At 35.1% G+C, this 18,552-nt stretch overlaps 1 protein-coding gene across 1 annotated transcript in view; it reads right to left on the reverse strand.

The window, feature by feature from the left end:
• The window catches only part of LOC106873968 (uncharacterized), a 29,039-nt gene extending 11,654 nt beyond the window's left edge, over window positions 1-17,385 (reverse strand). Inside the window, exons 1-6 of the mRNA XM_014921515.2 lie at window positions 17,294-17,385; window positions 10,512-10,610; window positions 8,472-10,170; window positions 7,797-7,880; window positions 1,231-1,380; window positions 744-913 (exon numbers count right to left, since the gene is read on the reverse strand). Coding sequence (XP_014777001.1) covers window positions 744-913; window positions 1,231-1,380; window positions 7,797-7,880; window positions 8,472-10,170; window positions 10,512-10,610; window positions 17,294-17,385 — 2,294 coding nt within the window. The remainder of the gene's footprint in view (window positions 1-743; window positions 914-1,230; window positions 1,381-7,796; window positions 7,881-8,471; window positions 10,171-10,511; window positions 10,611-17,293) is intronic.
• Between the last annotated feature and the right edge of the window lie 1,167 nt (window positions 17,386-18,552).

An 18,552-nucleotide genomic window follows, 5' to 3' on the forward strand; every position in this document is an offset into this window, starting at 1 on the left:
CCCAAGAGATGATAACTTAAATCAAAGTCAAGACTTGTGAGTTTGAACACCTGTAAGCAGGGCTATGGAGTCGGGGAGTCAGAAATGGAAGCAATTATTGGGTTGTCACTGGTACTTAATTTATCAAAGTGGGCCATGGTGGAATTTGAACTCAGAATGTAAGGACGAATGAAATGCCGCTAAGCATTTTGCTCATTGTGCTTACCATTTTGACAGCTGGACACCTTAAAAATAGTAATGAATTAGGTCACAAGAAGACATGATTCTACAACTTTCTTGGGAAGTGACCATGCTGGGGTAAGAATTTCATACAACATATCCAGTGTAAGTAATGGGTGCATAAGAGGTATAGTGGGATCACAGGCTGGTTGTCAGAGAAGGAGGAATTTGGTACTGCAAATAATTAGCTGCAACAGCAGCCATGAAATAAATTCCTTGAACTATTCAGAATGTTTGCAAGATTAGCTGACAGCTTCTATTATGTAGGTGACCTTAAAGCAGTGAGCTGGCAGAATCATTAGCATGCGAGACAAAAATGCTTAGCAGCACTACTTCCGGCTCTTTGTGTTCAGAGTTCAAATCTCACCAAGGTCAACTTTACCTTTTATCCTTCCAAAGGTGAATAAGATAAAGTATCAGATGATAATGAAATTCACACAAGGTTAAAATTAAACCAGTTAAAGCAATATATATAAATATATATATATATATATATAGATAGATAGATAGATAAAGCAACTCACTTCTGTGCTGCTTTTCTCTTTCGCTGTGATTTTGGAGCAGTGGCATCACTCTGCACCTGTTTTTGTCTCTCCATTTCAATCCGTTCCTTGCGTTTGTGCAAGTTTGTGTGACTGGCCATATACATAAGACGTTGTTTTTTATTACAAATAGGACAGACAACTACTTCCTCCTATAACAAAAATATTGAGATCAAAAGAAGACATGAAGTTACATTTTTCTTTATATTCAATTCAAGATGATATAAACACACAACAACAAACACTTTCAATAGGACTATAGTGAAAAGCTTAAAAGCTTTTAGAAGTAATGACATTATACAGAGACATAGTCAGTCAATATCACTGAAATATGCATTGTGTAATTCTAGAACAAGATCCCCATATACAGCAGAAGGTTCTGCATCAGTAGGGCCGATGAGAAGAAAATACCTGTTGAGGAATCCTATCAATATTAAGGAAACAAATAACAACAAATCTGAAAACCTACCTCTCGGCCACACCACTCAATATGGAATTGGTAGTATTGGAAATTCCGTACTTCTTTGCCACATTGAGGGCAATTTAGTTTACCGAGTTTTTTCATGATGTTTTTCAGTGATTTGTTATCCGCATTGCCTTCTGGACAATCTTTGGTCCACTGAAAATATTCAGCAAAATAAGGTAGATTTAGCTTCAATTTTCATCTCTAAACACAGTAAATTTAACGATTTCCAGGCAACTTTCACCATTCAAAAATTTTTTTAAAAATTAAAAAATACAAAAACTCAGTTGAAATAGTTTTGTTTGTGTGGTGAGCAGTTTTATATCACAAGCAATACAATTGGAACTAAACTCATCAAACATTTGGTTTACTGCATTAACTGAACAGTGATTTAGAAATGAGACTGGAAAATTTTAGTTTTCTCTCGGTTTTATCCTCCATAGTCATCATGCATTATTGTTATTATTATTATTATTATTGCTATAAAAACGTGATGTGCTCAGTTACAAAATAAAAAGTCAATATTAAATTTCCCTATAACAAAAGTTGCTAAATTCTAAATAAATTTAAAGGGTAAAAAAAAAAAAAAGAAAAAAAAAAAGAAGGGATGGATACCAAAACTGAATTCTGTGTAAAATGTTTAATTCTCTTCAACTAAATATGATAATGAGCAAAGATAATCAAGGACATGCTATTATAGAAATATTTATCGATCTTAGATTCAATTATAATAATTACTATTCTAAACACCAACATAGAGTCGTTGCACATGTATGATATTCAATTATTATACAGCGTAAGTAGTTGTATGATGTAAATGTGGATTAAGTTAGTTTCATTAAATTGTAGATTACAACTCAGTAAAAAAGTAATAACAATGGGTTAAGGAAAATGGAATAAATTGATAGTTATTCATTATAGAAGAGACTGTATGTTTTGTTTATGTCAGGTACATAAATCTTCAAGACTACCATCATCATCATCATCAAGGTTAACATGATGTAAGGTAAGTCTGGAGAGATTGTAAAAATGCTAAAACTTAAGTGGAGTAGATGTGTGCTGTACAGGAGAGGAGGTGGGGGGGGGGTCTTCAGCCAGGCACCCCATGAACAAAGAGCATAGGTGCTGGGGTGAATAGGTAGGCATATTATTGGCAGAGAAATAGATAGATAAATAAGTCAGGTGGCCAGGGTATTATATGAGTGACCTCTTCATAAACATCAGTATCAAGACGGACACTTCAGCAAAAAGATTGTTTCCATGAAAATGCTTTGCAGAAGACCGTAAGAGAGACACCATTATCATGGCCAGTGATTTTAATGGCTACTTCAATGGTACAAGGAATAAAGAGGAATCTAAGTTCTTGGAGCTATGTTAGAGAAATGCGCTAAACATTTGCAACACTAACTTCAAGAAGCCAGCCAGCTAGCCAGCCAGCTAGCCAGCCAACTGACCACTAACAAATTAGGTAAACATGTAAACCAAATAGACTTTATATATACTAGGAAACAGGATAAACTGACAGTTGGTGGTGACCTACTAAGTCTCTCTCACTGGTGAAGAAAGAACCAATCAACATAGATTACAGTGATTAGTGACATCAAAGTAAAGAGTTAGAGAGACTCAGAGAGACAAATCAATCCAGAGAAGTAAGTTAAAAGATGTCTTGATAGAGGTTGGCTCAAAGAAGTACTACATGAACCATATCAAAAGAAGGTAGAAGAGATAAAGACAAACTGGGAGTTAGTATGAAGCAACAAACTACAAACCACATCAGTGGATGGAGAAAGATTCCAGCCAGATAAAAGGTAACATAGGGATGGCTTGGTACAGTTGATAGAGCTATAAATGTTAAGAGAGAGACCAGGAAAACTGGAAGAAAGATTGGAGCAAGGAACATTATCAGGTAACAAGTAGAGAAGCTAAAAAAGATTTGCCACTGTCCTGTGACAAAAGAACCAGAGACAGAAACTGCAGCAGATGGATCCTAAATAGGGATTATCTATTGAAGTCAACAGGTAAAAAGTGAGTGCAGTAAAAGCAGTTGAAACATCAGAGATAATCCTTGAGATACTGAAAATATATCTGGCAAGGTTACTTAGCAAACACAAATAAGTTGTGAGAGCTCTTTGCAAGCCATGTAAGAGATGCTGTGAGCACAGCGGAAGCTAGCAAGGAATTCAACATGCAGGTAGGTTTCCATCAAGACTCATTTCTCAACTCCTGTTTATTACAGTACTTCAAGCCATAACAGAATAGTTTAAGATCAGTTGCCTGTGGGATCTTCAGTATGCTGGTAACTAGTTCTTGTAGGTGAATTTGTCAAAAGTGTAGAAGCAAAAGGTCAGAAATTAAGCCTAGGGAAAAATAAAATCTTTAGTAAGAAAGAAGGGAGGATACAAGAGCTGTGTGGGAAGCAGCAGCCAAGTTGAATACAGGTAAAAGAAATAGGTAAGAATTCTATCTGGTGTACACAATATAAACTGTGAATGGAACAGGTGTAGTGGAATCGTAATTAATTTAAGAGAGAGCAAGGAGTTTGGAGTAATTAAGAGTAAGAGCATCACATTAAATGTATGATGGCAGTGTGAGTGTATGATGGCAGATGAAGGAACTGAGAGAAGAGAGAAACTAGGTTTTAAGAGGAATTAGTTGTAGTGTGTAAGAAAGAGATGAGGCTGCACTGGTATGGATCATGTGAATGATATGGAGGATGAGAATTGAGTAAAGAAGTGTCAAGTAATCTATATGGAAGGAACTTTTGCAGGATTGATATATAATAGTCAATGACACCAACCAGAGTACTTGACTGGTACTTTCTATTGAGCCTGGAAGGAGAAGGGCAAATTTGACCTAGGCAGGATTTGAACTCTGAATCTAAAGAGCCACAACACATACTGCAAGGTGTTGTGCCTGATGCTTTAAGAATTCTACCAACCCACTACCTTCCAAGTTTCTAAAAGTATCTTCTCTGACCCAACCACCAGGCTTTCCTGACTAGATAACACAAATATACATTCATATTGGCTGGGAGCTGATCTCTCTATGTCAGTGTATCATTTATTACTTGTAAATCTCTTCACTAGATTTTAACCTGTTCAATTTAAAATCAATAGCATCCGAGATCCACTGTGCCAATTCAATACTCCTAATTTCATTTGACTTCTAGTCTAAAATGTCTAAATTTGCTCCCCCATAGCATTGAGATAGTGAACTTAGCAGAGTTTAATTTCCTTCAAAACTTAACTTTAAGCATAAAATCCATTTCTTAGCAACGTGTCTCATCAGATGTGCCTGACTTTTGCAGCCAGGAACATTCCACAAACACATGTACTGCAGCATCAGAATTAGGGACTGTTCGGCTTCAGAGTAGGCTTGCTCTGTGTCTACCAGGCTGTGACATGAAAAGAAACTGGGGGGAATTTTGCAGAGTGTTCTAGCTTCATCTAAACACATTTCCGAATGTAGCAACTACACAAGAATATCATCACATTGTTGAAATATTCCAATATCAGTGTCTGCTTCACAGATGGTATTATCATAACCTGAAATACATACATACACACACACACACACACACATATATATATGAAATATAACCAGTGTCACAATAAACTATGACTGATTGGGAGACTACCTACTCAATGCACTTGTTTGATCTGCTATAAACAGCAGCCAAATATCCTTCAAATCAGACCCTACGGTATTGAAAGTGGAAGGACATATTGGATAATGTAGTCCAGGATACACAAAACCTGAAAAAAAACCAGACAGGATGTTGGGGGCTGGCACGTCTTTGATCATAGGTCTGCTCAATCAGGACTTACCTGGGGCTAAATATGTCTTAAAAACAGAGAGAGACATATTGAATAATGTAATCCTAGATACACTATGCCTGAAAAAAAAAAGTGATGGATGGTGAGGGCTGAAATGCCATTGATCATAAATCTGCACAATCATGATTGGCTTGGGACTAAACAGCAACAATGACCACTGGTCAAGTAGCAAGATCAAGTCAATGATGACAAAAATTAAATTTAAAAAAATTAAAATGGCAAAAAAAAAAAAAAGGAATCAGGTTTAAGTTTAAAAAATTAAAGAATTGAATCACAAAGTAATGATGACAGCAGTGACCGAGAAAAGAAATTTTCATCAGAGAAACAAAATAGAAGAGTGAGGTGGCAGGTGAATGTTACGAATAGATTTTTATAAGAATGAAAATAAACACAAGAGATAGGACAAAACAAGATCAGATATAACGATATAGATTCAAACACTTTACAAAAGTTCCAATACCAATGACTGAATTGATAGATGATAACTGACTCTAGAAACGGTAAAAAAAAACAAAAAACATAATAATGGATAGGAAAACAGCCCATTGCAAAAATATCAAAATGCAAAATTATCTATCTTCACATTCTTCGTTACAGCTTCCAGGAAATTTAGGATTCGGTTCTTATTTATTAAGTTACAGTTTATACGTGCTAAATAAGTAATATATCTCAACACATTTGTACTCAGTCATTCATATACACTGATGTTAAGCTTATGTTATAACTTTGAGACTGGTACCTACCCCAATATCTGCATGTGCTAGGTTACCAATACCTAAGTATGCTAGAAAGTACTGATAAGAACAGAGGAAGATCTTGTTTCGTTTTTAGCCAAACTGCATAAAGAGCCCAAATATCCAAATCTTGCAACTATTCTGTATAGCCAGAGGCTGTGGTTGCTTCCTAAAATTCACCTTCAAATCCAAATCACACTACAACAACTGTACAAGAAAAGAGTACTTCTTGTCACGTATAGTACTCAACTGTGTGTTCTGCTACCAATGTGAAGTATTCAATTGATTAGTTAGTAGGATATTTAACTGATTGACTAATAATAAAGGAGCGGAATTGAACCAGTGCATGTGTGAATAATATTAACATAATGACTCTCCCTAGACACAACAAGACCTTGCTAAACTTAGCCATGTTAAGAGGCTTCTTATGTTGTCAACTACCATCTTAGTTCTTCTGTGTAAACAAAGAGAAGATAACTCAAACACCAACAGCTGGTCCTACCTGTTAGCAACACCACACAAAGTAAACGGATTTTATCCAATCAGTAAAACAGAGTGCAACAAAATCCCAAACTAGCCCAGTGAGTATTGATATAAAACATGTACCACGCAGATGACACATGTGACCCACTCCATGTTGTTCAGACATTAAAGTTCACCTCAACTGCCTCAACTATTGATACTCAACTCTGGCTTTCATTATTTTTTGAACTTTACACAAAATGGCATTGCTTTAAGGACAGTGTCATGTTTTCCATCAAGAACTACAGCACTTTGTTACAAATAATAAACTTTAAAACAACACTACCTGGTTCATGTCAAACCATACGCAAATATTGATAACCCAACACTAAACAAAATAAGTAAAAATCCCCTAAACATGCATGTTACAACTTAGTGACCATCTGCTAGAAACATATCAGTTACCTGCCTAATTGCCCACAATGACATAGAATTAACCAGCATCAGAACAGTCCTAGAACTCCTGCTTAACCCAAAGAGATACATAACACATAATTACTAAAATATGCAACATCAATTGTATCATCTTAATAAAATACTGGTTTGATTAGCCTTCTTTAATAAACTTTCAGATCAAAGCTTCCGTGCCAAGCACAGTTAGCTTGTTTCAGTTATTGTCATTACCAAACACAGAGATAACAAAATAATTTGGTCAACTAAACTTATTCAGCTTCACAAAGTGGACGCCAAAAAACCAACTCCATTACATAATATTCTGTGACGCCTAGCAACACTGCAGTATGACATAGTCTTATATGTTACAGATCACTCTGAAATGCTCACCACTGTACCATATCATAATACACCTGCACTACCCAAACACACTGGGATAACTCAATAAATTGCAAAAGCAATTTACAAACCAATCAAATACAAAAAAAAACAAGCATACAGCACTTTTCTAATGATTGAATCATTAATTAAATGGAATCAATAGCTCTCCAAAATGAATCAATTCAACTCCTCACATGGAAAAATAACTTTTGTTTCCAAAAAGAAAAAAAAAATCATTAAAATGGGATAAGACAAACATACAGAAAATAAACTGTAAGGATAACATTGTGGCCCATTGGTTGTGGTACTAATTTTGAAAGGATTGAGAAAGATATTTAGTGTTTCACTAGTTTGAGCTGCATATAGCTGCCTGCCATATGGAATATCAAGTAATAAGTCCTGAATCCATGACTCAAGTTTTAGGTCAACGATATCAAGAAGTGGCACACACAAAAATATTTTTTCAAAGTGTTTTGAAAAATGATTTTTTTTTCAATTGAAAGAAATAAAAAGTTTGTTAGTTGTAAACACTGGAAGCTTATTGAAATTATTATTATTATTATTATTATTATTATCGTTATTATTATGAATAGATATGAAAGTTGTGTAAACAATATTGGAAAATATAATTCTGAGAATGGGTTGGGGTTAGAAGAACCAATACCAAGGACAGCATGAAATTATTTCTATCAGGAGTTTTGCTTACCAGAGCTTGGTGAATACTCATTAAATGGTATTTGAGTGAAGGAGCACTGACAAGTGTAGCTTCACATCTTGGACACTTGAGGTTCTGAAAAAAATGTAAATAAAAAAAGGACAACCAAGTTCAATTAGCAACTATTATAATGCTGCAAGGACTTGAAGAGGATTTGGTTTAGCTTGGTTTAGCTCGGGATCAGTTTATGTTTATTAGGAAGTTATCACTAACTCTGGGCATGTCCGCAGTCATCAGCTTTAAAATGCAATTGATTATTAGTTGAGCACATCAAATCTAGGACAATAGTAGTAGTAGTGGGATTGTTTAGGGTACCACAAGATACACAAGAGTCATGTGTTCAGTTCCTCTGCCAGCAGCTGGAACTTTGAAATTAGGCAATCAGGAAATGTGTCCACTCTGCCAATTATATTTCGTTTCATGCTTTCCTTCACGGAATTGAATTTAAAAGAAATGAAAAGAAAACACCTAATTTCTGGTAGGAAATATAACTATTTAGCATTTTAATTGAAATAAAGTTTAGCAAAGCAGGGGAGCCACTTCATAATAAACTTTTAATAAATGGTGTACCACAATACGAAATCCATACAAAGGGCTTTGAAAAAAAAAAGAAGAAAATCAACAACGAAAAAGCTGAAAAGGAAAAGTAAACTGAAAGTAACTCACCTCAGACTTCTTGCTGCTAGTTTTCTCTTCTGTATGGCCGTCTGTGTCCTCTAACGCTTCATCTCCTACATCATAGTTAGAATCTATCTCATTGTCATACATGCTGTTCTGATCAACATTTACAATGATTCTGCGTGGGGATTTTTGCTTACGACGAGGAGTGGCGGCGTCGTAATGTTTAAATCCTGATTGCTTCTTTCTGGAGCGTTTTGAAGAAGCACTTTCAGAATCAACTGATTGTTTGGGCCATATAAGGTTAGCATCATCTAAAAGCTCTAAAGGAGTGAGACTAATTTGGGGGACTCTTTTGGTTCTCCCAGGTTTTCGTTTCTGTGAGGAATTCTGAAGATCAGAATCTGTTAAGTCAGTTTCCTCTTTCACTGAAGGAACAGAAGAATACCCATCTACTGATTTGCCACCTTCGTTATCACTTGCTTTTGAAGTCTTGTCATCTCCACCTTTACGAGATGACTTTTCAACATTCAGACGACTCTTCTGAGAACTTTTGACACTGTCAGTTTTTTTAGTGATTTCATTATCATTTAAACTAACTGGTTTGTGCAAAGGACTGCTGTCCCCAGGGTCAACGGCTATGTCGTTATATTCTTCAATTTCTGTACTCTCACCACTAGAAACATTTTCATATTTTTTCTGCTTCTCAGAAGCACTGGCAGGGCTAAACCTTGATCCCTTTTCAGTAATTAAAGACATGTCAGTTTTTTTAATCCTGACACTGAGCTTCAACGGTGTTTTCCCTTTTTCAGTAAACAATTTCTCTTTGGAATTCTGACCAATTGGTTTGGACACATAGTTACTTTTGACTCTGTCGTCTTTAGTTTGATTGTCATGATTAGAAACTGAATCATCTTCACTACCACTGCTACAATCTGACTGATTTACTTCCATGTTTGGGACATTTTCAATGGTATCATCTGAAGTATTTGAAGTAGAAGGACTACTTGGGCTGTATTCTCTGCCACCACTTTTATTCTTTTTTAAGTGCTTCAACTTCACACTGCTCTTGCTGTTGTCATGAGAAGCAGCAGAGTCTTTGCCTTCATTTATTAAGTCACTCTTTCGCAGCCATTTTTCAGGTTGTAATTTCGACAGTCTTAGAGTGAGAGCAGGAGTGGCAGGAAAGGAACGTGTATCATTGTTTTGCTGAACGGATTTCAGATTATCAAATTCTGAACCTTGTTCAAGTTTTATACTTGACACACAGTAGGTAACTTTCTTAGACTTTTTCTTGTGTTTCTTTTCTTCAACAGAAGTAAAACTGGATGAGCTTTCACGAGAAGCCTTGCTAGATTTTCGGCTCTTCGGCTGACGTTTTGTATATAAATCAGAACCTTCCATCATTCTAGCCTGAAGCAGCTGCATACGCAAACTGCGAGATGTGTCTTCCTCAGGTTGATCTGAGGTTTCCGACTGCTTACTGAAATCATCTTCTTCACTATCCTCAAAGATATTTTGTTCTTCGCTTTTTCTCAGAACTGAACTGCTGTTTTTTAAAGCACTATTTGTTGTACTTTTTCTGTAGCAATTTCTAGTTCTTGTTCCTAAAATAGATTCCTCTTTATTGATATCACTGTAATCAGTGTTGGCTGACAGCTTCTTGGAAGACCGCCCTCGTCTAATATTGCTTTCCGATACAATCAGCGCTCTTGTTTGGCGTTGAGATCTTCGAACATTATTACTCCTAAAAATAATATAAGAAATCCTGTTATTAATCAATAATTTTGCAAATGTAACATACAAATATTTTAAAGTACCTTAAAATAATTTAAAAGCTTTAGTCAAAACTGAATTCAAACCGATTTTAAATATAAAATCCTGCCTATACCGGAATACCAGACACTTGATCTAGCACCTAATTTTACAACTAAATTCCAGTACGACTAGTCCAAGGGTTTGTCTTATTTAGGGGCCAAGCTTCTAACAACATTGCATGCGATGGAACAAAACCAATTCTATGTTAGCAAGAATCATATATAAAAAGGAGAGAAGGTTAGTGGCAAAATCAATTTAAAATATACTTACCCAAACTGAGATACAAAATTATAAGTTGAACTCTGATCAATCAGGGTAGACAGGGAGAAGGCCGTATGAATGAGTGTACATTGTAACAAACCCTCAATTCTAGTTGAAACAAAAATGTCAAATGAAAAATAAAAAATAAAAAAGAAACCATTCAATAAATCTAAATGTAGCTTTTCTTAAATTTTTACTAGGAAATGTTCCAGGAAAATCACCAGTAACATGTTTATTAGGGAAAGGAATACACATTATATTTCAATTTTTATGATATAAATAGGTTATTATAAAGCAAATACACACACGTGTAAGTTTATGCCTGTGTGTGTGTGCGTGTGCATGCATGTGTGTGTTGATGCTGATGCTGGCATGGCTGTGTGGTTAAAAAGTTTACTTCACAATCACAAAATTGCAAATGCAGTCAGTCCCACAACACGGCACCTTGCACAAGTGTATCAGATTCTTTCTTTGCCATGTTGCACGTTGTTGTACACATCTTTCTCTGTTGTTTTTCAGCTTAACGGCCATATGCATAGAGACAGGAGGAAAAAGAGCATATTGCAAATGTAACAAAAGCATCTGAAATGGGGAAGTAGTGGGGGGGGGGAGAAGAAAACAGTAGGTGGATGCAGCAAAGGAAAGAAAGGCTAGAGGGCGTTGTAGAGGTGTGAGGACAGGTATGGAAAGGAAATAAAGGTAAGGAGAGTGTTGGGTGTTAATGGAGGTAAACCAGGAGAGAATATGCTGTGATGAAGAGATGGAGACCCTGCCAAGAGGGGAGACGTAAAGTAATGGAGGGGTAAGGTGAGATTGGAAGAGAGCAGCATAAACATACATTATCAGATGCATACATACCACAGGCTTCTTACAGTTTCTGTCAACCAAATCTACTCACAAAGTTGTGATCAACCTAAGGCTGTAGTAGGGGACACTTTTCCAGGTGCTATGCAGTGAGACTGAACTCGAAACCATGTGATTGGGAAGGAAACTACTTAGTCATACACTATGCTTAGTACATGGTGTAAAAAAGGAGAAAGAAAATAGCAGACAGAACAAAATTAGTATTTTTTGAAAGAGACAGGCAAGGAAGCCGTAGGAGAAGCATTATGGTGGAGGGCAAGCTAAACAATCAAGAAGAGACAACAGGCTGAAGTGGAATACAGGTATGAGTATGCCTCTGTCTATGCATGTGTGCATGTGTGTGTGTGCATGGCAAAGCTGATAGTTAAATAGTTAGAAAAAGTGAGGAGATGAATTCAGAAATTTAGACGAAAGGTTGTAGGTGTTGAGACAGAAGACGAGCTCCCGTTTCCTCTGAAACCAAGTCGTGCTGCAGGCCACATCAAAGACTGAGATGTTGTATGGGGTAATCAACCAAGTAGAACTGTCGAGAGACAAGGGACCCTATCAGCTGGTTTGTCTAAGGTAAATCAAATTGCAGAAGAAACATTGGAAAGCATATATGAGGTTGTTGGAAATACAACAGAAAGACATCATGAATAGCAGTGTGGGTGGGAGCAGGAAGGCATGTAGGAGTGGGATGAGATGTGGGAAAGGACACTACTGTCATGGAAATTAAGGGGTTTAGGTTTTTTTTTTTCTTTTACAGTTGTAGATTTAGTGTTCTTTTTCTTGAATTTGAGGTTTCCTTACGGTGCTTATCTCTATGTCCAGCCTCCTGAGAAGCTTACCAAAGCCATGCACATCTGTAGATTCTTTCAGTCATTTTATTTTCATGACCGTTATTTTGACTTTGCTCCATTTCCTTCCAGAGGTGATCAGTTATTCCTGAATTTTCTGTCTCCTCACAGATTACAGTTTTACAATGTTCTGCTAATCTTATTTTTAGAGATTTTATGGTATTCTGCTAGTCTTACTTTTAGAGGGTGTCTTGTCTCACTTTCATATTCACGGCTACATCTGTATGGAACAATTCTTGGTCTGATCTATTTTAAATGGAGACTATGTTCAGAAGAGATGGCCCAAAGTGTAGACCTGCTGAGCATTTTGGATCCTTATATCTTTGTTTCTGGAAGCTAAGCAATGGATTAAATCTAGCACCCTGGTAAGGTCATGGTGAAAGACTTTCAAACTTCGTATACTTATCTATTTTGTGTTATAGAACAGAAAAAAATTTTTGTATTCGAATTTATTTCATGTAAAAAATTGTCTTATTTCGATAATTTCAACCAATCACTGACAAGTATTCAGCTGTTTACACTTACTCCTTTGGCAGTTTAAGCTGTGTAAAGCGTATTTAATCTCCATTACTTCTGACATTTTGCAGAGAGGCAACACGTTTTCCCTAACCCTAACTGACTTGCTCCTTCCCTCAAAAACCAGGCCTTGTGCCTATAATAGAAAAGTTTATTAGCTACTGCCAATATGCTTCAGCCATTTTTTGACAAGGAAATAATAATTTTATCACCGCCAGAATCGTTTGTTTACGTAGTCAGCACTTAATGTATTCGGCTGAATGGACGTCAGTCATTGGTTGAAATTACAGAAATACGACAACTTTAACATGAAATAAGTTGCAATATAATAATTTTTCTTATGAAGACTAAGAGAAAAAGATGTTTTATATGACACATTCTACCAGTGTCCCAAGTTTCAAAGTGTTTCGTTAAGAAAATACTGGTGCCCCTGTTTTGAACAAGATCCACCATTCCACTGTTCTGGATATGTACTTATTTTATTGACCTCAGATGGATGAAAGACAAAATTGATCTCATTAGGGTACAAACTCAGAGTCAGAACTAACACCACAAGGCATTCTATCCCTCTAATTCACTGCTTGCAGGGCAGCTTCACATTGTAACTGGTTCTTGATTCCACATTTTGTAATTAATGAAAGGATTAAACATATATTCAGTTGGTGGTACCTCAATAATTCAGTCTGTTTTATTTAATCTTTCTTATATTTAACCTAAGATTACCGAAATATATTCAAACAGACTAATTTCAATGTGTTTTGCGATTAACAACTGAAATACATAAACAAATAAACACAAAAGAGTTGATGTAAGATAGGGATTAAACACTGAAGGGATTAAAACAAAAATACAAACAAAAATTTCCGTCTCTAAATATTATTATACATAAAATTAGTTCACTAAAATTATCATAAAATTTAATGAAGTTTACTGTAAAACTAATTATAGTCTTAAGAATCTTATGAGGTAAAATATTTACAGCATTCTTATTTATAAATTGAGTAATTATAAAACAGTTAATTAATGGATATGGCTCTGATATAGAGGCATCAAATTCTAAAAATAAACATCTTGTAAGAATTGATGAGGAGCTGCTAATGGCTATTAGCAGCCGAGACTTATTCAAATTGGGGAATTACAATGTGGATTACCTAGATTAGAATTTTAAAACATCAGAAATGAGTTGATTGAGAGTGGTATCTAATCTAAAAGCAAGATGTAATGCCTAACAATGGTGGATATAATCATGTTTACTTACTGCAATGTATGTATATATGTGTGTGCGTATATATTTACAGAACGAAAAGGACATTTTGTAAGACTCACCAAATTTCAAAAAAACTTATATACTAAGTCACATGGAACGAAGTAAAACTGCTGAAAAGCAATTACATAAACAGGTCCTGAAAAGTATATAAAAATGCTGGTTTCAGTTAACTTAGAATTTCATTTCTTAATTTCTAATGTAGAGTGATATTCCAATATCTAAAAATTTGTTGAACTGAAAATTCAAATGGTAACAGTTCATAGTAAACTATAATTTTTAAGAAATAACTATGGCTTCTAAGTAATTTATTATTAAGCTAGTATTGTCATAAATACAACAAATAATGGTAATTAAAGATAACTAATTATTACATGTTATCTTAGTTTTAAATAGTTTTAAGAACATCTAAAATAATCTACATATATAAAATTAAAATGGTCAGTTTTTAATGTTCTGGTATGTGACAAAGACTAAACTCCTATATAATTATCAATTTGGTTAGATTTAGATTAATTATCACATATTGTGGCTGCATAAACTAATTTTATAATTAAATAATATTTCACATAGAGAATTAAACATCTTTAAATCAATTAACATTTATTCTATGTGGTTGATGCAAAGACAGCTACTCATTAAATAATGATTATAAATAACATTCAAAATACTATCAAACAAAAAGATGTGATCTTAGAAAAAACTGTCAAAATAAAGAATTAAAAACATAACAAAAAATATAAACAAAGTAGAAAACATATCTAAAAAGTGGTATCTGGTTTTAATTCTAGCCTATCCACAGATACCACAAATTGTAATAGAGTTTTAGAGTGAACAGAAAGTAATTTGTAGCTACTGATTGTGTCAGGGGCTCAGAGGAAATAGGAACTATGCAGTGTGATACAGCAAAAAGGTTTTCAGCAGGGAAGGATAAGACAATAATGTGGCAATGATAACAGTTTGTCATTAATTCGAGATTTAAAATGAAATACCCACAATCAAAATGTGCATTTGTGTTTATTCATTTTGGCCAGGAATCATCACAGGAGAACTAAACTGCAACACAATCGTTTCAAACTCTACACCAACTGAAATGTAATCTCTATCAGCTTAACCCTTTAGCACTCAGATTAATCTGTTAAGATCATAGTTTTGAATTAATCATGCATTATCTCGTAACTTTTAGATTTCAAGAGGATTGTTCATTTTTAGCATGACAGTGTAGGGTAGGTGTGAGAAGTCGTATCTGGGCAGTTTGAACAAACATGTAGAATATTTGGGCTGGATATGGTCAATTTAAATGCTAAAGGATTAAAATTCTTTGCAAACATTCAGATTTTTAATATAATAATAACTATAAAAAAAAAGAAGAAAGAATGGCTTCATAAATGATACCAAAAATATTTAATTTTAATAAAATAAATTATTGAAATGAATAATACACAAACTATATTAATTTTCCTTCTAGGCTTACACTTATTTGTTACAGAAGTAGTATACTACAGAAGGATGCCCTACCTGTTGCCAACACTTATCTGTTTACGAATAAGGTATTTATTCCCTTGGTCCTTTATATAATGAACTGACAAGCTTTTATAAATGCTGATACTGCCTTAGCTGTGACTTTGCCCATTACTTTAAGCATGTTAAGTCAAGAAGACACAAGTACACTCACACATTACTTTCATATATAAAGACAACTGTTCATCAAACAAATTTAATGTTAAATTGACTTCTTACTCTAAGTTTTCCATACAATATTTTTGTAAATGTATTATTTTGTAGAGTATTTTATCTAGAAAATTATTTTCAATAAAGAATAACTTTTAGTATAAAATAATTGCTTGCAGATCAGATTTTTTTAATTTTTACATATGACATTTTGTTTAGAAGTTTCTAATCTAAGGGAGAAAACTTTAATCCCTTCTCCGATCATCTGCTTACATTTTATAACATTTACTATTAAAATTGACAGGTGTTGCTGAAGTTTTGCAATTTATTTTCAGTTCCCCCCACCCCAATTTTATGTATATCTGGGTATATTGTTTCAGAAAGGAGCAACTAAGTTTACGGGTAAATGCTACAAAAAGATCAAGGAAATTAACAATCACACATGGACATTATTTTTAGCATAAAAGAAAAAAAAAAACTAAATCTTTTTTGTCTTTGCAATATTTGACCATAAATAAATACACTATAAGCAACTGAATAATAAAACTCATTTGTAGGCATCTCCCACTCAGTCAAAACAATCAAATTTCCCAGAGTTCTTCACATTTTTGTAACATGAGCTTAAAAGCATTACACAAGAATAAAGCACGTTCCAGATGTTCAGAGTACCAATGTCTGAATTTCATATTAACCTTACATTTGTAATGAAAGTTCACTACAAACCAATCAGACATGTTGTGTACTCAATACCAATCGCTTTCGGATGTACTGCGTGTGTTGAGAAGAGAAAAACCCAAGTTTACTCTCAATGGCTTTTCACACATTAGCTACAAGATCGTCAACAATGCAATAAACACATGTAAACAAAATCAAAAAACCAACCAACCGACTGACCAATCACATACCTGATCCAGCATGCAATGAAGCGGAAAAATTCACTCTTTACTCTTTCACTTGTTTCAGTCATTTGACTGTGGCCATGCTGGAGCATCACCTTTAGCCGAGCAAATCAACCCCAGGACTTATTCTTTGTAAGCTTAGTACTTATTCTATCGCTCTTTTGCCGAACCGCTAAGTGACGGGGACGGAAACACACCAGCATCGGTTGTCGAGCGATGTGGGGGGGGGGGGACAAACATATATACATACATATATACGATGGGCTTCTTTCAGTTTCCGTCTACCAAATCCACTCACAAGGCTTTGGTCGGCCCGAGGCTACAGTAGAAGACACTTGCCCAAAGTGCCACATTCTTTTACAACTTTGCCTACAACAATGTCAAGGAAATGTTTTGCATCCAGATCCTACCTGCATCTAAAATAAGTATCAACAACATACTAGGGTTGAAAAAATAGCATTACAGTCATGATGGCATTGTTGAAAGAAAAGCAGAGAAGATATTTATTATGGCTGGGTTTCAAACACAGGCTGCAGCAACAAAGTCCACTCACCACACTTCTCAGTCCATCATCACTGCCCCTGGGTCCTCGATGCATTCTAGGTCAGTGCCTGCAATCAAGTTGTCAATGTGTGACAATGTTTTCCTCCTCTCCTTACATCACCATGAAGTGGGTTCCACAACACTAATTTGGATGCTTGCCACATGCAATGACGCAATAGTCGCAGCCATCTTTGCCTGATCTTCTCACTAACTTTCAGCAGGTCTCCATAAAGACATTCATTTGTCATATGCTGCTGCCATTTTACATTAAGGGCCATTCGTAACATTCTTGTGTAGCGGCCATTTAATCTGTTTGATTTAGCAAATTAGTTGTTGACTTTGTCTTTAATTCTTCTCGGATCAATCAAGAACTGGAATTGATTCAAAACACTATGCTCTCTCCAAAAGGTTGCCTTGTACTAATGAGATATTAATTAAAACAGTAGTGTAGGACAGTAGAATCATTAGACTAACCCTTTCACTGCAAATTTATGACAGTCTAAGAAATCCTTATTAAAACAATATCTCCTAACACTACCTTTGCTTCTAATCTTGCTAAGGTGAGCTTTGTTGTCATTTCTCTGTGGTAAATAAGAATCAGTAACATACTAGACATATTTCAGTCAGCAGTTTGCCCCCATTCCCACTAAAATTGGATTTTAGTCAATATTTAGTGAAAATAGAATATTATATGTAAATGGTTGAGAAGATCCATCAAATGTGTCAACTTGCATGAAATACAGATACAAATGGGCTGCACAAATAAGTGAAGGTATTAGCCAATATGTATGTTTTGAAGAGTTTATTACTGGATATGGATGAAAATACCATGCACTGAGAGTGGCGAGTACTAGTGGCCGAGGAAAGACAAAACGTTGTTGTTTAGCCCAGGATCAGTCAGATCGAACAGAGCTAATTTCAAGATATTCCCGTCTTTTGCATATCAAGAACTACATTGTCCAATGTGTCGTTCCAGGATAGGTGATTTTATGGCAATTAAGTTGTTATTTCTAGCAGGTCGAGCAACGACGTAGAGGCTCCCTAGTTTCATCGTAACAAGGGGTGATGATGCCAGACTCAAGTAACGAAGCCTCACAGAATAGATGGTACAGGATCCAGACGAGACAGGGTTCACAGACCCGGCTAACTCATACCAAAGTGGGGAATAATTTTTAATACGATGCTAATATAAGGATTGATTTTACACCTTCATTTTCCAAGATAATAAACCTCAATAAGATAATCAAATCAACTATAAGCTTTTTTTTTTTTTCTCATAAAAGATTTTGTGTTTACGTAAGATATTATTTCACTTTAATTTCTGTAAATTTAAAAAACCTTATAAAAATAACATGAATCACTTTAACAGAAAGAAAGCTATTTTTTACTTTTATTGCAAAATTATATTTCATACACAACTTCCTGTCATTACTGCTGCCGCAAAAATTTCGTTT

This window comes from Octopus bimaculoides, chromosome 23 (genome assembly GCF_001194135.2).
Source record: "Octopus bimaculoides isolate UCB-OBI-ISO-001 chromosome 23, ASM119413v2, whole genome shotgun sequence".
Classification (NCBI taxonomy): Eukaryota; Metazoa; Mollusca; class Cephalopoda; order Octopoda; family Octopodidae; genus Octopus; species Octopus bimaculoides.